The following is a 21,342-nucleotide window of genomic DNA, read 5'->3' as shown; positions in this document are numbered from 1 at the left end:
AGTGAACTCATTTTCCAGGATCATTGCAATCTGGGACCATCACCTCATCAATGCTACCACGGTAACCTGTGCGTACTTCCATCACGCTCTATAGTAACAGAATCTGGCAACTTTAGCCCTGGAACTGTGTGTGTGTGTGTGTGTGTGTGTGTGTGTGTGTGTGTGTGTGTGTGTGTGTGTGTGTGTGTGTGTGTGTGTGTGTGTGTGTGTGTGTGTGTGTGTGTGTGTGTGTGTGTGTGTGTTAATTACTGTATTAAGAAAGGCTTGACACGTGGTAGAAAGCTCATTAGGCTTAAGAGGCTATTAATGTCTCTTTCTTCCAATTTGTCCTCCTTACTACTGCAAGTGTTAAGGTGGCTTGACTGAGTTCTGGGGTTTTTTTCCCCTTCTCTTTTTTATCTCTATGCTGTTTGCTACATATGTTGTTTTAAATAAAAGTTATTACATTTTGGAACATCTTAAGCCTTTTTGTAGAGCTTTTAAGCTTTTTACGTAGTGCTATGATGTTTTATTACCACCTTCAAGCTTATTTCTTTTAGATGTTAGATGAAAATTCCTTGATGAGCCCATAAGATATTAAAGACGCAGTACTGCATTCTATTTGGGCTGGACTTGGTTTCTCTGAGGACAGTGCTACCAGTAATTCTCTGTCCTCTGTGAAATGTTTAGGTGAAGTCACATCTGGATCTCTGAGGACTGGAGCTGTTAGGGCACCGATCTATAATTCCTTCATGACAGATATAATAAAATAATACTCCTAATTATGAACATTCAAAATCTTTTTCCTTCTTTCAGGAATTCACTCAACACATATTTATTCAACAGTCACTATGTGCCAGGCACTGTGCTATTTGCTAGAGACACAAAATTAAAATTAAAACAACAACAACAAGGCTTTATCTTAGTAGTGTGGAAAACGTTTTAAAAAATCAATTACAACACGGTGTGGCAAGGGGACCACAGGGTATAGAACAAGATGGTATAGAAGCACCTAAATACTCAAGAGGCACTGAAGACCACTGTTTCAAAGGTGAAGTGCAACATAAAACACAATAATAATACGCAATAATAATATATGCAACAAAAGCAAATTTAATCAAGCCACCATTCCTAGAATTGGTACAGCTACAATTTTTCATTAATGGTTAATTTATAATGCTTTATGAAGAGAAGGTACGTTTGGAGACAGGCTGGAGAAAATCCCTCAGGGCCACTGTGTAAAGTTCACAGCAGCCCTGTGGTCCTCAACGTCTATGTCACAAACACCATGGCAACAGACACTGTGTTCAAGGGTACAATGGCCCTCCCTGCTACTGAATTTCCTACATTTTTATATGCTGGGAAGTCTTTTCAACCTTTGTTGCCATGGAGTTTTTCAAACTGTCACTTATGACAAAGTTTCCTGATTCTTATTTATTTATTTATTTATGGCTGCGTTGGGTCTTCGTTGCTGCGTGCGGGGGCTACTCTGAGTTGTGGTGTGCAGGCTTCTCATTGCGGTGGCTTCTCTTGTTGTGAAGCAGGGACTTTAGGTGTGCGGGCTTCAGTAGTTGTGGTTTGCGGGTTCTAGAGTGCAGGCTCAGTAGTTGTGGTGCACGGGCTTAGTTGCTCCGCAGCATGTGGGACCTTCCCGGACCAGAGATCGAACCCGTGTCCCCTGCATTGGCAGGCGGATTCTTAACCGCTGTGCCACCAGAGAAATCTCCCTGATTCTTTTTTCTTTATGCCTTTCTACTACACGAACAGAGTGTGATACCATAAATGCTTGAAAATATTATATTTTCCTTGCCATCATGTTTTTGTCTTTGACAGGCAAGATTCTTTATTCCTTTGTGTCTTATAAGTAACCTTATTTTCTGTTCATTTGTCCACTGCTTGTATAAGAGCATTAATGCTCTGGAAGAAAAATAAAACCAATATTAGTTAATGGCCCATAGAATGAAGAATATAAAACAAATTCAGGTTATGCCTTTTGCTAGGTCATAGATAATTATAATCTGGACAGATTTCAAAAACATTTAATCAAGACTTTTCCTGAGAAAGAAGAATTTGCTGAGATGCCTTTTACTGTTAACATAATGTAGAGATATACATTCTGTTACCCATTGAACAACAAATAGGATTGGGAAATAGCAGATAAAGAAATTCTTTAATTTACTTTAATTCTCTAATTCCTTAATATAGTGAAAATGGTAAGTAGAAGTTCTTCAAACATAATTTGTAAATGTAGGATTATTATTTACATGCAGAATAGTGACCAAATATTAGAGAAAATTTTAAGTATGGTTTTTATTATAAAATAAATACATAAGCACTTCACAGAAAATCTGGAAAAGAAAAAATCTTTTTATATTATGGGTAATTTTCTCTGGAAAAAATTCTTATTAAAGCGAACATCTATAAATTAGCTTTCTGGGTACACACTTATTTCTGTGTCTTAGTGGAAGCTCATAATTATTGGTTAGTTTACAAGTGGAAAATTATCTATCCTCCTTTCTTAAAAAAAGATAAGAAAAAGTAAAGACTAGAAAAATACTAGGAATTTTTGGGAAAAGGAAAGAAACGTGAGGAAAAGAATGCATAGGACACATCCCTTTTTGAATTACTTGAAATGATTTAACAGGAACGCAAAAGAGAAGATGAATATTAGTGCTTTTGTTTTTAATTTAATAATATATTTATTTTATTTATTAAAGTATAGTTATGTCTGCATTTAAAATTTATTACTCTAATCATTGCAGCAACTCTTCCAATTCTCAAGTAACTCTGGGAAGAGTTTATAATTTTACAACGACTTAATAAAAGATGTTTTGACTGTCACCTCATTCTGCATCATCTGAATTGAACTGAGCAAATTACAAACATAAACATCAGTTTCACTTGAATTGGGGTTAATTACCACAATGTAAGAGGGATATATCCACGAATGCAAAGTCCTGCTCTTACCTGGATGTTGTCATAGAACAGAACATCAGGCACTTTCATTTTCTCATGGGCATTATAGATCGGTGCACTAACAGCTCCAATCCTCAGAGATCCAGATGTGACTTCACCTAAACATTTCACACAGGACAGAGAATTACTGGTAGCACTGTCCTCAGAGAAGCCAAGTCCAGCCCAAATAGAATGAGTACTGCATCTTTAATACCTTGTGGGCTCATCAAGGAATTTTCATCTAACATCTAAAAGAAATAAGCTTGAAGGTGGTAATAAAACATCATAGCACTACGTAAAAAGCTTAAAAGCTCTACAAAAAGGCTTAAGATGTTCCAAAATGTAATAACTTTTATTTAAAACAACATATGTAGCAAACAGCATAGAGATAAAAAAGAGAAGGGGAAAAAAAACCCAGAACTCAGTCAAGCCACCTTTATGAGCTTGTTTGGTCAGAAACTCTAAAATACATACATTTGAAAGCTCTGAAGTACCTTGAATATAATTTTCTTAGGACCCACCCATTGAAAAACCCCATAGGAGAGTCCCCTAGAGCTCTAGCTAAAAATATAGATGAACCAACTGACCCCAGACCTCTCAAATTACTATTTTTAGGAATGGTCCAGGAGATCTGTACTTCCAAATATGCACCACAGGTGCTACAGTTATTCTGTGATAATCATTATTGTATTGTCCCCTATTTGCTTTAAACAGTTGGTCTAGGATAGAATATGAGCTCCTTGAAGCCAGGGAACTAAGTAATAAATTTATGTCAGGGTACATATCTCACATGTATTCCCTACAGAAAGGAGATACACATGCTCACTACCTGACATATTCCAAGGTCAATAATAATAACATAATAGTGGTAGTTGTTGTAGTAGTACTGACCATAATAGAAGCTATCATTTACTGAGGACCTTAGCTTCAGCTCACTGTTTTCTCATATAATTTCATGGAAATCTCTTAACAATAAGCCAAGAATTATGAGGAAGCTAAGAAGAACGTAAATTAAATAATTTGCTTAAAATCACCCAGCTAGTATGGGTAGAGCTAAAAACAGAATTTAGTAGAGTCCGATATTCTTTCTGCAATGTGGACTCTATAACTAATATTCCATCCTGTGGAAATACCCGAGCAAGCAGACAGACAATTACAATGCCTTAAGCAACTGACCCATCTTTTTTTCCTCCTATTTCAAATAAGAAAATTGCTGTTTTTGTGCTAAAACATTTTGAAAGACAAGGAGAGAAAGCAACATGTGCATCTATGGAGTACCGTGAACAATTCTGAGCTAAAAATAATTACACTGTCACCCTGTTTAATCACTGCTGAGTGCTACACGTTTGCCAAAGCACAGTAGACCTCTCCCTCCAATATTTCTTTGCCATTTTCCTTCTATTCACAAGTTCTATAGGGAAGGAAAGCATGAACTGCTGTGCTGAGAAGTTACTGTTTATTGACTACTTTCAGGTCTCTGAAATAGACCCAACATAAAACTGTAAAGGGAAAGACCAGGATTGCGTCAGTGAATTTACTGCATACTTGTATCAACAAGTGATTTCAGGTTCAAACAGCATTTGATACCATCTACAGTTTAGTTTATGGAGGATATCTATTCAGTACATTTAGTGCTTTAGGATGATTTAATTCACTCAACTAATGTTTATTGCTAAAATTTCAGGCTAGAAAAGGGAAATGAACTCAGAGAACCGTGATGCTAGTACTTCCCTGGGAGAAAGCTGGCTAGCTATCTTCTAAGAAATCTCATAGGATGGCGTTATTTTGGTACATTTGTCAAGGCCTTCAGTCTGGTAGGCTCAAAACTTGATTTTATCATTATGACTGAGGGCAAACCTAACTCTCAGGAGAACATTAAAGACATATATTTTGATCTATATATAAATTCTGATATATAAAACCAGAACTGCAATATTACATTGCAATGAAAACTGCAAATTTCATAGAGACTATATGATACACTTGTTGCCATATCAGCATTTGATATAGACGGAGCCTTGCGTGGAAAGCCAAATCCTCATCAGAAGGTTTTTCGGTGAAACTTATCCTCTGACAAGGAGAACGAATTACATGAATTCTCTACAACAGAGATGATATTAAAACTGAATGGGACCAGATGAATCAAAAGTTGCTTAACTTAGGCTCCTTACCTCCTACGCAAGGCTTAGATGGGGACTGCTAACACTGGCCTGTTGCCAAGACTAAACAATCTATAGTCTGAACGATGCAGTCTTTCTTTGGATACGTTAAACCATTCAAGTAAGTAATGTTCTGAATCTCCAAATCCCAGAGTTATACTGTCTCTTTGAGTTGGCTCTGTGTATCTGTACCCAGATCCATCAGTATGTTGAATTTATAATTTTACTCTAAAAGAGTCACCTATTTCCTTAACATCAAATTCTTATCTCGATGTAGCCCCGACTATGAAAAACATCTATAAAGAGAGCCACAATAAGTCCCCCCTTTAGAGAGTGATCACACATTGGATATTTTGATAAGACAGGTAATTACCCTCAAAAAACAGAGAACCTTTCATTGTGCTCTAAATGAAGAATAGGCTACTTTTACAGGAAGATCTAAACTTCCCCAAAACTCTAAATTACACTTATGGCTATCAAGAAGAAAAGTACCACAGAAGACAATACGGGTGGAAATGAAAGGAGGAAGAAGGCATGAAATGGGACTCTGAATATCAGTTTAGTCTACATCAACCTAGAACAGTTTCCAAAACATGACATGTAGGACACTGGTAGTCCCCAAAATGTCAATCTTGTGCAAAGAAAACAGATTGCTAGAACCTGTGGTGAAATATACATTTGGAATAAAAGGTAAAACAAAATTACATGTTTATTTACAGTAGGAATTCTCTGAGCCTTTAATGTATTCATGTCAATTGCAACTCTTGGGGGAGGAACTATATCTGGTATCTGGAAACATTTTTTTTAAAATAAAAGATTCATTTTTTCAACGCAATACGTAAAACAAGATGGGTAGAAACCAAAAACATTTTTAATTGAAATTAAAATAATACACAATACAAATGCTTAACAAATATTATTTCACTTAAAAAAGAAACAAATCAAATACTTACATTTGTAATCCTCCAATTCTGGCTCCAGGTTATTGTCAGTACTTATTTCTATTGTAGCATCTGCCAGATTTTTTTCTAATGCTGACCTTGCAAGGCTTGGTAAAAACCTGGTGGGGTGGGAAGGATGGATTGATAAAGTCAAAGCTCTCTGTGATTCCCAAATATCTTTTGACACTTAGACAGACAGACTCACTCACTCTCTCTCTTACTAATTATAACGAATTAAGGATGGTCTTGATCTGTGAAAGCTAGATAATAAAATATTTCAGAATAAATATAAACTTCAAGTATGTGTGAAGATGAAGTATGTTTGTTGAATCACCTTTAATAAAGAAAACTAATGTGTAATTAGCAGTATTTGTTTATATACAACCTTTTGCAGGACAAGAATGAAAATAATTTGCTTTTTAAAATGGATTTAGTATACCTCATACATCTTATTTAACTGGCTATTCAAATTTTCTTAAATAGATAAAACAACCACAATGTAACCTACTTCAGATTGGCAATCAAAAATTCAGATTAGTGGAGGTGGATTAATGAGGTTTTCTTTATTTTCTAATAAAAATTATTAGATGACTTTAAGATTATTCAGCTTGATTTTTCCTTCCGTTTAAAAAATATACCTGTTTATCTCTTCTATATGTATGTTGTCAAAACAACTATCTTGTGAGTGACAGAGGCATTCTTCATTTACAATTCCATTGTATGAATATGACGGGCTTAGAACATGAAAACAGTTTCCCTCACACAGAAATAAAGTTATATCCGGAATTTATGATCACAATTGAGCCCACAGAACTGGTTTTTAATCCATGGTTGCCTGTACTATATTACTATAAACTAACCCTATGTTTCAAATAAACATACTAAAAACATACACTTCTAATTTAGGTTTTCCATAGCTCTAAATCTTTGGTGGTTCCCATAGCCTTGAGTATAAGCTTTAATAAAAGAGATGTTGGAAATCAGAAGAAAGCTGGAGTAGCAATTCTCATATCAGACAAAACAGACTTTAAAACAAAGACTATTACAAGAGACAAAGAAGGACACTACGTAATGATCAAGGGATCAATCCAAGAAGAAGATATAACAATTGTAAATATTTATGCACCCAACACAGGAGCACCTCAATACATAAGGCAAATAATAACAGCCATAAAAGGGAAAATCAACAGTAACACAATCAAATTAGGGGACATTAACACCCCACTTTCACCAATGGACAGATCATCCAAAATGAAAACAAATAAGGAAACGCAAGCTTTAAATGACATTAAATAAGATGGACTTAATTGATACTTATAGTACATTCCATCCAAAAGCAACAGAATACACTCTCTTCTCAAGTGCTCATGGAACATTCTTCAGGATAGATCATATCTTGGGTCACAAAACAAGCCTTGGTAAAATTAAGAAAATTGAAATCATATCAAGTATCTTTTCTGACCACAACGCTATGAGACTAGATATCAATTACAGGAAAAAGTCTGTAAAAACTACAAACACATGGAGGCTAAACAATACACTACTAATTAACCAAGAGATCACTGAAGAAATCAAAGAGGAAATCAAAAAATACCTAGAAACGAATGACAATGAAAACACGATGACCCAAAACCTATGGAATGCAGCAAAAGCAGTTCTAAGAGGGAAGTTTATAGCAATACAATTCTACTTTAAGAAACAAGAAACATCTCAAATAAACAACCTAACCTTACACCTAAAGCAATTAGAGAAAGAAGAGCAAAAATACCCCAAAGTTAGCAGAAGGAAAGAAATCATAAAGATCAGATCAGAAATAAATGAAATGAAATGAAGGAAACGATAGCAAAGATCAATAAAACTAAAAGCTGGTTCTTTGAGAAGATAAACAAAATTGATAAACCATTAGCCAGACTCATCAAGAAAAAAAGGGAGAAGACTCAAATCAATAGAATTAGAAATGAAAAAGGGGAGGTAACAAATGACACTGTAGAAATACAAAGGATCATGAGAGATTACTACAAGCAACTCTATGCCAATAAAATGGACAACCTGGAAGAAATGGAAAAATTCTTAGAAATGCACAACCTACCGAGACTGAACCAGGGAGAAATCGAAAATATGAGCAGACTAATCACAAGCACTGATATTGAAACTGTGATTAAAAATCTTCCAACAAACAAAAGCCCAGGACCAGATGGCTTCACAGGCGAATTCTATCAAACGTTTAGAGAAGAGCTAACACTTATCCTTCTCAAACTCTTCCAAAATATAGCAGATGGAGGAACACTCCCAAACTCATTCTACGAGGCCACCATCACCCTGGTACCAAAACGAGACAACGATGTCACAAAGAAAAAAAACTACAGGCCAATATCACTGATGAACATAGATGTAAAAATCCTCAACAAAATACTAGCAAACAGAATCCAACAGCACATTAAAAGGATCATACAAAATGATCGAGTGGGGTTTATTCCAGGAATGCAAGGATGCTTCAATATATGCAAATAAGTCAATGTGATACACCATATTAACAAATTGAAGGAGAAAAACCATACGATCATCTCAACAGATGCAGAGAAAGCTTTTGACAAAATTCAACACCCATTTATCATAAAAACGCTCCAGAAAGTAGGCATAGAGCAAACTTACCTCAACATAATAAAGGCCATATATGACAAACCCACAGCCAACATCATCCTCAGTGGTGAAAAACTGAAACCATTTCCACTAAGATCACGAACAAGACAAGGTGGCCACACTCACCACTACTATTCAACATAGTTTCAGAAGTTTTAGCCACAGCAATCAGAGAAGTAAAAGAAATAAAAGGAATCTAAATCGGAAAAGAAGTAAAGCTGTCACTGTTTCCAGATGACATGATACTATACATAGAGAATCCTAAAGATGCTACCAGAAAACTACTAGAGCTAATCAATGAATTTGGTAAAGTAGCAGGATACAAAATTAATGCACAGAAATCTCTGGCATTCCTATATACTAATGATGAAAAATATGAAAGTGAAATTAAGAAAACACTCCCATTTACCATTGCAACAAAAAGAATAAAATACCTAGGAATAAACCTCCCTAACGAGACAAAAGACCTGTATGCAGAAAATTATAAGTCACTGATGATAGAAGTTAAGGATGATACAAATAGATGGAAAGATATACCATTTTCTTGGATTGGAAGAATCAACACTGTGAAAATGACTATACTACCCAATGCAATCTACAGATTCAATGCAATCCCTATCAAACTACCAACGGCATTTTTCACAGAACTAGAGCAAAAAATTTCGCAATTTGTACGGAAACACAAAACACCCCGAATAGCCAAAGCAATCTGATAAAGAAAAACGGAGCTGGAGGAATCAGGCTCCAGGACTTCAGACTATACTACAAAGGTACAGTAATCAAGACAGTATGGTACTGGCACAAAAACAGAAATATAGGTCAATGGAACAGGATGGAAAGCCCAGAGATAAACCCATACACATATGATCACCTTAACTTTGATAAAGGAGGTAAGAATATACAATGGAGAAAAGACAGCCTCTTCAATAAGTGCTCCTGGGAAAGTTGGACAGCTACATGTAAAAGAATGAAATTAGAACACTCCCTAACACCATACATAAAAATAAACTCAAAATGGATTAAAGACCTAAATGTAAGGCCAGACACTATCAAACACTTAAAGGAAAATATAGGCAGAACACTCTATGACATAAATCACAGCAAGATCCTATTTGACCCACCTCCTAGGGAAATGGAAATAAAAACAAAAATAAACAAATGAGACCTAATGAAACTTCAAAGCTTTTGCACAGCAAAGGAAACCATAAACAAGACCAAAAGACAACCTTCAGAATGGGAGAAAATATTTGCAAATGAAGCAACTGACAAAGGATTAATCTCCAAATTTACAAGTAGGTCATGCAGCTCAATATCAATAAAACAAACAACCCAATCCAAAACTGGGCAGAAGACCTAAATAGACATTTCTCCAAAGAAGATATACAGATTGCCAACAAACACATGAAAAAATGTTCAACATCATTAATCATTCAAGAAATGCAAATCAAAACTACAATGCGATACCATCTCACACTGGTCAGAATGGCCATCATCAAAAAATCTACAAATAATAAATGCTGGACAGGGTGTGGAGACAAGGGAACTCTCATACACTGTTGGTGGGAATGTAAATTGATACAGTCACTATGGAGAACAGTATGGAGGTTCCTTAAAAAACTAAAAATAGAACTATCATACGACCCAGCAATCCAACTATTGGGCATATACCCTGAGAAAACCATAATTCAAAAAGAGTCATGTACCACAATGTTCATTGCAGCTCTATTTACAATAGCCAGGACTGGAGGCAACCTAAGTGTCCATCGACAGATGAATGGATAAAGAAGATGTGGCACATATATACAATGGAATATTAGCCATAAAAAGAAACGAAATTGAGTTATTTGTAGTGAGGTGGATGGACCTAGAGTCTGTCACACAGAGTGAAGTAAGTCAGAAAGAGAAAAACAAATACCATATACTAACACATATATATGGAAACCAAAAAAAAAAAAAAAAAAAAGTGGTCATGAAGAACCTAGGGGCAAGACGGGAATAAAGATGCAGACATCCTAGAGAATGGGCTTGAGGACACAGGGAGGGGGAAGGGTAAGCTGCGACAAAATGAGAGAGTGGCAGTCTATATATGTACATATATACACTACCAAATGTAAAATAGATAGCTAGTGGGAAGCAGTCGCACAGCACAGGGAGATCAGCTGGGTTCTTTGTGACCAGCTAGAAGGGTGGGATAGGGAGGGTGAGCGGGAGGGAGACACAAAAAGAAGAGATATAGGGATATATGTATATCTATAACTGATTCACTCTGTTATAAAGCAGAAACTAGCACACCACTGTAAGTCAATTATACTCCAATAAAAATGTTAAAAAAAAAACACAAAAAACTGAACAGCAGTTTTTAAGCCAAAAATTCCTGAACAGTCTTTTCTGCAAATAAAATCATTCTTCAGGAAAACAAAAAATTCACACCCACAATAATCATTATACTCATTTAACACTGTGTATTAGTTCTAGCAGGCTTATAACTTTAAAAAATTAATTAGCTAATAACTTAAACAGTGGAAATTTTATATAGTTGTTATTCATTTTATGTCACAAGGGAATTTTGAAAAATACTGTACAGAAACTAAGTTTTTGATGAATGGAAAATTTCCTCATAACCTCAATGTCAAAGGTAGTTAATCTTCATTTCTGATTAAATTCTTATAACTCTGCCCCAAATTTCTATGCTAAGGGATCATCACCCCATGATTTTCCAAAAGTAAATAATTTAATGTAATGCAAAATACTTGAATGGAGTAAAACTCTTTTTATAGAGATTTCTAGTTAACTCTTCCACAGTAAAGTAATTTTTGGAATACAGAATACCTGATATCTTCTTAACCTTGTAAGTTTTCTTCCTTTTGGCCTCTTAGGTTTTCAACTATCTAAAATGAATTACGCATCTAGCTCCAAGACTTGATGCACATATTATAGGCTATGAGAGGTGCTTAGGGAGCCATTTCCTCAGATGAAGAAATGTTCCAGTCAGAACTCAACTGGCATAAACAATACATAAATGAAAAATATTTTTAAAATTAAATTAACAACATAAAAGAGCCAAGCTAATATTTTAATAAATTTAATGTTTAACAAATTTAGGCTAGAGAGTTTCTTTTGATTTTGTCTGCTTAATAATAGACTTCATGAATATAAATCATATTAAATTTTTGTTTTAAAATTTTCTATGAAACGTTTTTTGTTGTTCCTTCCTGCCATTGTGCTATCCTAAAGAGAAGGTTAATAAAAAGGCTTTTGACTCTGTAGCCTTGCTAAAGTCAACATATGATACATAAACAAGATAGATGTTTTACTATTTGCAAAGGGTCATGGGGTGGTAACAGAATAGAATTTTACTGTGTTCAGTTGATAACAGTGGAAAAATGTATTATTTGATTCAGTGAAATATGTGTATGAATATGGAAAGTATTTTTTAGTTTTTAAATAGTTTTAACCATGAACTACTTCAAGCATACAGAAAATTACAGTATATTAAGTATTCTATTCATCTCTCTCTACCCCTGAAGCTAACTCTTACTCTGAAATTGGTGTATACCTTTCTTGTTCATATTTTTATTTTGCTGCATATGTGTAAGTAAAAAATATATTGCACTTTTATTGTATTTAAACTTTTATATAAATGGCATCATATACGAAATCTCCTCTTTCAAACTTTTGACTTGATGTTGTCATGATCCATATCTGTTGATACATGTAGATCTATTTCATTTTAACTGCTGTATAGTACCTCATTATATGAATATGTCAGTTTATATATTCATTCCCTACTGATGGACTGATAGGTTGTTTCCCATTTTTCATTCTTAGAAACAATGATGCAATGAACATTCTTCTACATGCTTCCTTATACATACATGTAAATCTATCTCTAAGGTGATTATCAAGCAGTAGAATTGTCAATTCATAGAGTATTAATATATTAAGGCATAAAGATACTGTAAGATCACCCCCAAACTGACAAGACTTCCATCCCAACAGCAGTCATGAAATTCCATTTCATTCTGCTCATGGAAAATGCTCTTTTTACAGGTAAAAATTGTAAAAGTATAAAATGATAGCGGATTATTGTTTTAAATGTCATTTTCCCTGATCAATAGTAAGTTGAGCATCTTTTCAAATGTTTGTTGGTTATCTGAACTTTTCCTGCACATCTATTAATCCTCTTTCCATTTAGAGGTGATGCTTTTATCTCATTAATTTGTATACTTTATAGTTCCTGAATAGCAATCCTTTTGAGATTAGAAATCTTGTGAAACATCTCTTAGTTTGTGGCTTATAACTTGTAGAGTGGCTTACAGTGCTTTTGTCATATGTCTGGATTTTACATTTCTGTATGGGAATAAAGTGGACATTTTTTATTTTTAACCATGTATCGACAAGTCCATCCATTCCCACACTAATTCATAATGCTACCTCTAACATATACTAAGTTCCCAGAAATATGTGGGGCTGTTTCAGGGCTCTGTAGTCTATTATAATGGTCTATTTGTCTTTTCTAGCACCGATACCACACTTAAAATGCAAATCAAAACTACAATGAGATATCATCTCACACCAGTCAGAATGGCCATCATCAAAAAATCTAGAAACAATAAATGCTGGAGAGGGTGTGGAGAAAAAGGAACACTCTTGCACTGCTGGTGGGAATGTGAATTGGTTCAGCCACTATGGAGAACAGTATGGAGGTTCCTTAAAAAACTACAAATAGAACTACCATATGACCCAGCAATCCCACTACTGGGCATATACCCTGAGAAAACCAAAATTCAAAAAGAGTCATGTACCAAAATGTTTATTGCAGCTCTATTTACAATTGCCCGGAGATGGAAACAACCTAAGTGCCCATCATCGGATGAATGGATAAAGAAGATGTGGCACATATATACAATGGAATATTACTCAGCCATAAAAAGAAACGAAATTGAGCTATTTGTAATGAGGTGGATAGACCTAGAGTCTGTCATACAGAGTGAAGTAAGTCAGAAAGAAAAAGACAAATACCGTATGCTAACACATATATATGGAATTTAAGGAAAAAAAAATGTCATGAAGAACCTAGGGGTAAGACAGGAATAAAGACGCAGACCTACTGGAGAACGGACTTGAGGATATGGGGAGGGGGAAGGGTGAGCTGTGACAGGGCGAGAGAGAGTCATGGACATATACACACTAACAAACGTAAGGTAGATAGCTAGTGGGAAGCAGCCGCATGGCACAGGGAGATCAGCTCGGTGCTTTGTGACAGCCTGGAGGGGTGGGATAGGGAGGGTGGGAGGGAGAGAGACGCAAGAGGGAAGAGATATGGGAACATATGTGTATGTATAACTGATTCACTTTGTTATAAAGCAGAAACTAACACACCATTGTAAAGCAATTATACCCCAATAAAGATGTTAAAAAATAAATAAATATAACTTTACAATGGATCTTGATATCTGATGGAGAAAGCACACCACTTAAATCTTCCTTAAAATTTCTTTGGATATTATTGGCCCTTTATATTAATTTCGAGATCAGCTTGTCTAATTCAATATAACCTTGGTTGTATTTGACCAAATTATATCTACATATCAACTTGGGGGGGAAACAAACAGCCTGACAATACTTAATATTCTCTTTCATGAACATAGTACAGTTTCCCATTTCCCACAGCTATCTTTTATAGCTTTTAATAAAGATTTATGTTCTTCTCCATAAAAGCATTATATGTCACTCATTAGATTTATTCTTAGATGCTCAAAGCTTTCTATTATTATTTTGAATGGTATTATTTTTAAAAATTAGACTTCCTTATTGATTTTTGCTGGAATATAGGAATATCACTGACTTGGGTGCATAAGTAATCTCATTATATTTTATTTGTTCTAATATGTAGTTTATATGTAGCTTCTTTTGAATTTTTTATGTAGCCAATCATATAATCTTTAGCCAATCTAAAAGTATAGAAAGGTGACATTCCTGTTTTGTTCCTAACTCTAAAGGGAATGAGCCAAGTATTTTACCATAAGAATGTTCGCTATAAAGTTTTAGTAGATATCCTTTATCAGATTAAAGAATTTTCCGTCCATTCATGGTTAACTAAGAATATTTTTGGCTTATTTTTGCTTTGGCTTGTTTTTAAGTTTGGCTGTTGAGTTTTATCCAATCCTTTTTACTGATTTATTTAAATGATATTCTTCTCAGTAATATGTTAATATGGTGAATTTTAAAAAAGAATAGTAAATCTTCACATTCTTGAGATAACTCCAAATTGCTCATAATTTATTTATATATATAAATAAATTATATATATCATATAAATATATATGATATATATTTAGCTACAGTTGGATTTCATTTAGGATTTTTGTACACATTCCATGAATTTGATTTATAATTTTCCTTTCATACATTATTCTTGTCTGGTTTACGCATCAAGATTACGCTAGACTCAGAGTGAATTGTTTTGTTTTCACTGTTTGCTCTCTAGAACGGTCTCTAGAATGCTTTGTGTATGATTATTTCATTCATTCCAAAGTATTATTTTCCCTTAGGCTCTGAAACTGTTTGTATTACTTGGCATTGACTATTTACTTCTATTAATACACATCTATAACCAAGTTCTGACTGAGGAAACACTGGGTAGATAATGAATCTTTCTGTATATATTGGGTTGCCCAAAAAGAACGAACTTTTTGGCCAACCCAATAATTTCTTCAGTTCATGAGCCTAAAAAGTAGGCAATTGAAGCATGTTTTTTTCTAATTTTCATTTGGAAGCCTAATATTAATCTACTTAAAAGAAAAGGAGAATCAACTTTATTATTTCTCATAATTATTAGTTATTCAAAGAAGTACCCCAAAGACACTGGAAACAAACCTCATTGTAGCCTCATTTCACCACAGAACAAATTCAAGTTGCAACATAAGGAGCTTACTTTAACTACAAGAAAAATTGTCCACTAAGCTGAAAACTTATAGAGGGCAATTAGAGATCCTCCTAAGCTGAATATAGATTCTCTTTTAATTCCTTTAATATATCAAGGAATGAATGGACAACAGTTATAACCACCATAAAAATAATTACCAGATCATATGAAAAGAGTCTAAAAGAAATCTCCAGGTCTATCGGACATTGCTATTAATCTTTTCTTATTATTCTTTTAAAATAGTTTCATGCAAGCATGGTTCTGTAAGGAAATTATATAAGCTGATGCTTTATTAATAATTTCCAAACAAGTATGAAAAATATTAGTGTAGACTGAAAAGATGTTAGTTTTGTCAAATTTGGGCGACAGGACAGTACTACCAAGCATGGAAAGTTCCAGTGCAAATTTGGGAGGTGCTAAGTACATAAGAGCACTCGCTCAGAAGACACATGAGCCAGTGTTCAATATCAAACCTACTTTTACTTATTTACTACTGTCTGATTTGAGTAAGTGACTTAGTTTTCTCATCTATAAAAATCTCTTTAATTTATTACTATGCCTAAGTAAGGTAATATATGTTGTAAAAACTGAACACAAGGCTGAAATAGCTACATATTCAGACTGATACTTTTTCCAGACCTGTGAGTACAGACTATGAAACTTACGTCCCTGTTTTAGCAAAGACCCAGAAAGTTGAATTCAGTGAGAAAGGAGAATATGGTTACCTGGAAAGACAGGCTTTGGTGACAGCACTGTGAAGATTTTCGTTAGGGTACTGTGACAGCCGACGAGAAATCCTCAACAGCTGTCTGGTAGAAAGGGATGCTGCCAATGACTGCGCCTACCAAAAGGCAAAGACAGGCTGTTAAGAGTCTTGTTGCAACTTGCTGAAAGTCCCTTTGGATGGGTATCATAGCAGAATTCATTATTCCTAAGGACAAGGCCAAACTTAAAATAAATACGTACTGTTAATGAATTACAAATAAAATAAACAGAAACCAATTGACACTTAAAACATCCTTAAAGACATTTTTAAAAAATTCCATAAAAACTATTTATTAATTAAATTCAATTAAAGTACTGTGCATACATGTTTTTTTTGGGGGGGGAGGAGGCTGGATGGAGGAAAGATGTTACATTGTACAGATTGAACCTGACTTACAAATAGCCCTTATGTACAAGTAACCATTTGTTCATTTTTTTTTCCCTGCTTACACAAAGCCAAACTGTTAAGATGGCCAGAAATGCTTACAGTTTTAAGTAAATCTATGACTTCTGAAATAGAAAAAAGGAGTTGTGGACAATTTAGCCTTCTGATTATAGAGGTGTCAACCAGTTGTCACTTGGGGGGCAGCTTACAGTTTGGAATCCTTCTCTGACACTGTCAGAATAATTTCCCTTTGTGTTCTTACTCTTCCCCAAATCCCATTAATAGAGCTGCTAGTATAGAACTCAGGACATGGTAAGTACCAATGAATATTTTTTGACTTGAATTTGAAATTACCTTAGCAGGCAGCATAATGTAATAGTAAAGTTTATAAGCTTTGGAGTCAGACAAATCGGTCTTCCATTTATTAGCTGTGTGATTCTGGCAAGTTTCTTAATCTCTTGAAGCCCCAGTTTCCTCATGGTGCACATGGGCTCAGTAGTTGCAGCATGCGGGCTCTAGAGCACGCAAGCGTCAGTAATTGTGGCGCATGGGCTCAGTAGTTGCGGCACGCAGGCTCTAGCGTACGCGGGCTTCAGTAGTGGTGGCGCGTGGGCTCAGTAGTTGTGGCTTGCGGGCTTAGCTGCTCCACAGCATGTGGGATCTTCCCAGACCAGGGATTGAACCTGTGTCTCCTGCACTGACAGGTGGATTCTTAACCACTGCGCAACCAGGGAAGTCCAGCAATTATTATTTAAAGTCAGCCTCTTCAAAATGAAAAAAATCTAACAGAGGAAGGGAACGGGACCTACACATTAGTAGGAATCTAATGCATCAGATTATTACTCGCCTAATGTCTAACTAAGATCAGCAGCATTAGAAGATAGTGGTTTTCACTGAAAATCAAGAGAAGAGGAGAACTTTTGAAGTAAACTGGTCCACTGGTGGTGGTGGTGGGGAGGCACAGAAGAGACCAGGGTGAGATGTCACAGAGTCTGACAAGGGCAATAAAGTGGCCCTGAGCACCAGAGGAAATGGAGAAGGAGACTCTATTAAATTAACCGAGGATTCAGAATGGATGGTAGGAGGATGCCAAAACTATACTACGTTGTTTGTTCCTTTTATCACTTCGCTTAAGCCCACCTCTGTACATCCCAAGGAAGCAGAAAGTGAATTGGTTTCTCCCTTCTCGTGTATTTCACAGCTCCATGAGATGTTGGACTGCTGTTATTAGCATTATATTTCAGCTACAACATGAGTTAAACACTCCTTTGGGGACTAGATTAGGAGCATGACCACCATTTATGACATATCCTTTTTTCTATTAAAAAACACGTTCTAAGTTACAAAGAACTCAAAAGCAAAACATTTGACTCAGACTTCTTCAACAAATTTGCGTTCTAGACGTGGAGACAATATTTACATATAAGAAAGCATAAATTGCAATTCAAAATAGCATATAATTTAATGCAAAAATAAGTGGAGCACTTGACAAAACTGCTATAGGGGCTTAAAATGTTCAAATGGGTAGCAGAAATGCTATGAACAAAGGCACGAAAGCAACAGGAACAGAAATACAAGCAGAATGTGAGGAAACCAGCCCAGCTTTACTAGAGGGTCCTGCTGGAAAGCTTGCTCCCTAATATCAAAGACCCGTAAATCACTTTTTGAGGAGTTTGGCCCTTCTTCTAAAGGCAATAGGACTTAGTAACATGATTTTAGAAAGACTAAACCGGCAGGAATATACAAAGTAGTTTAAGGACAGAGAAAACTGAGACAGGAATCAGAAAGCTACTTCAGTTACCTACTTATAAAGAGAGAAAGTCCTACAGTAAGGTTACTGGCAGTAAGAAGGGGGAGAAGGGATCAGACCAATGTTTCAAAGGACTCGGCAACTGATGGAGATGAGAAAGGAGGATGGATGTGAGAAAGTAGGAAGAATTAAGGATAAGGTTGTTTCAGCCACTATGATCGAAAGTATTAGAAGTTAAATATGATAGCAATTCTCATCTTAATATTTGAGACCATGAAAAATTCCTATTTTAATCATGGAAAATGTATGACAAATGACTCCAACCAGAAGATTCTTATGACAAGAGTCCTATTAAACCATACAGTAACTTTCCAGGTTACAAAATTCTAACCTAATTCCAAACATGACACTGAATTCAGGCTTCACATTTCATTCCAGTGATCAGTAAGGACTTCTCATGAGTTTAAAAAATACCACATCAGGGCTTCCCTGGTGGCGCAGTGGTTGAGAGTCCGCCTGCCAATGCAGGGGACACGGGTTCGTGCCCCAGCCATGGCTGCTGAGCCTGCGCGACCGGAGCCTGTGCTCCGCAACGGGAGAGGCCACAACGGTGAGAGGCCCGCATACCGCAAAAAAAAAAAAGAAAAAAAAATACCACATCAGTTGATAATACCAAAATGCTTTGCAATAACATCCAGGACTAAATCAGAAAGAAGTTTAGCCACTTATGTGTTGAGTAAAGGGTTTGCTATTTCTGTTCTCACATTATTACCAACTGAAAATTGAGAATGTACTTTTAATTTAAAAATCCTAATGTACTTAGCACTTATAATATCGAATTTCTAACTGCAGTTTTATCTTGCAAAAAAAGGGTGAGGATGTGAGCACATTCCCTTAGTTACCATGGTTATTCAGTTTAAGAGCACACCTCAAGGGTTTTTTTTTGGATTAACATGATTAATAATAGGAATTCAGCTTAAAAATAAGAAAGGTCTTTTCAAAAATTATTAAAAATAAATTTTCTATTTTTCCTCTTATTTCTTTTATGAAAATGTAATGTTCTCTGGGAGAGAAAACTCCAGGGAAATCTACTAATAAATTAATAACTAATTAATTAATTTATTCATGCACTCAGCAAACATTTGTTAATTTTCTAGTATGTGCCAGGCACCAGGATGGGAATTAGCTGGTGCAAGGACGCTCTGACCCTCCTTTGTCCCCCTGAAAGCAGGAAATGAATCTCCCATGAAACAGATACCTTCCCTGTACCAGGAGGGTAGAAAGCATCCTTATCACCAGAAATAGGAAATTTAGGACTGAGAAGGCTATATAAACAAATCTTGTTTCTTCTTCACTTAATTACTACCCCAAGCCCAAACTTCTTTGTGTTGTCAGTTCTTCAGAATTTTATTGTTTCTTTGACTAAAAGGTATAAAAGCTACCTGCTTTGGTCACTTTTTGAGTTTCAGATTTTTATGGGGCTTCTGCATGTACAAAATTAAATTTGTTGTTTTTCTCCTATTAAACTGTCTCATGTCAATTTAATTATTAGGCTAGCCAAAGGACCTAGAACAAAAGAAGGTAAAAGTTTCCTGCCCCTATAACATCCCAAAATGTAAATACAATCCGAAATAGAGAATCAGTGAGGAAGAAGTTAGAAACTGAAGATAAAGTTGTAGGCATTAACACAGAGGTGATACTTGAAGCCATAAGAATACATGAGATTGCTGGGCACAGGAGACAGAGAAGTAGACCCAAACCTCCTGGAATACCCAAGTACTCCCCTAAAGTTAAAAGTTGTTTTCTATGACACCAGCCATGAGGAGCTGGAAGAAATGTTAAAGTCATTGAAACAGTAAGATAGATACATAGGAGAAAGCACAGCATAAGGGATAAATATATCGGCTTAAAAAATAGATTTTAAAGCACTGAACTCTAAGAATATAAAGCAGCATGTCAACAACAGAAAAGCCTATGGAAAATAACCCAGACTTACTGTTGGATCCTGTGTCTCTCTGAGTTTGTGTGTAAATGATAACAATTTGTCCAAAGCTTCCTGAGGCATATTTGGGACCTATTTTATAAGAGAATTAAGGAAAGAAAGAATAAATTGGGATATACGATCAATCAACCAGAAATTATGGCTACTTATCAAACAATATTAGAATTATAATTTTTGAAATCTCTGATTATAGGTATCATGTTTAACCTGTGGATAAATTTGCTTATTCATTTTCTCAGGAAACACATCTGCCTCTGCTTTCTCTTTAAGAATCATGTAAAAAAGATGTGGTACATATATACAATTGAATACTCCTCAGCCACAAAAAAGAATGAAATAATGCCGTTTGCAGCAACATAGATGCAACTAGAGATTACCATACTAAATGAAGTAAGTCAGAAAGAGAAAGACAAACACTGTATGAGATCACTTATATGTGGAATCTAAAATATGACACAAAGGAACCTATCTATGAAACAGAAATGGAATCACAGACATAGAGAATAGACTTGCCAAAGGGGAGAAGGGTGGGAAAGGGATGGATTGGGAGTTTGGGATTAGCAGATGCAAACTGGCATATATAGAATGGATAAACAACAAGGTCCTTCTATATAGCACAGGGAACTATATTCAATATCCTGTGATAAACCATAATGAAAAAGAATGTGAAAAAGAATGTATATATATGTATAACTGAGTACCTTGCTGTACAGCAGTAATTAACACAATATTATAAATCAACTATACTTCAATTAAAAAAAGAAAAAGAATCAGGTAATCAAAACCAGGCCACTCTTCATTTACAATTCCATCACCAGGACAAAACTGAAAGGAGCCT

At 35.3% G+C, this 21,342-nt stretch overlaps 1 protein-coding gene across 3 annotated transcripts in view; it reads right to left on the bottom strand.

The window, feature by feature from the left end:
- VWA8 (von Willebrand factor A domain containing 8) overlaps positions 1-21,342 on the bottom strand; it is a 364,890-nt gene that overhangs the window by 206,598 nt on the left and 136,950 nt on the right. For all 3 annotated transcript variants that reach the window (XM_079902720.1, XM_079902719.1, XM_079902721.1), the window contains 4 exons: positions 20,499-20,576; positions 16,328-16,443; positions 6,047-6,153; positions 2,947-3,053 (listed from right to left, as the gene is read on the bottom strand). In XM_079902720.1, the coding sequence (XP_079758846.1) occupies positions 2,947-3,053; positions 6,047-6,153; positions 16,328-16,443; positions 20,499-20,576 (408 nt within the window). The remainder of the gene's footprint in view (positions 1-2,946; positions 3,054-6,046; positions 6,154-16,327; positions 16,444-20,498; positions 20,577-21,342) is intronic.

The sequence above is a fragment of the Stenella coeruleoalba genome (genome assembly GCF_951394435.1).
Source record: "Stenella coeruleoalba genome assembly, chromosome: 18".
Lineage (NCBI taxonomy): Eukaryota > Metazoa > Chordata > Mammalia > Artiodactyla > Delphinidae > Stenella > Stenella coeruleoalba.
Note: the sequence above shows the minus strand (reverse complement) of the source record. Positions and strands in the feature narration are given on the sequence as shown.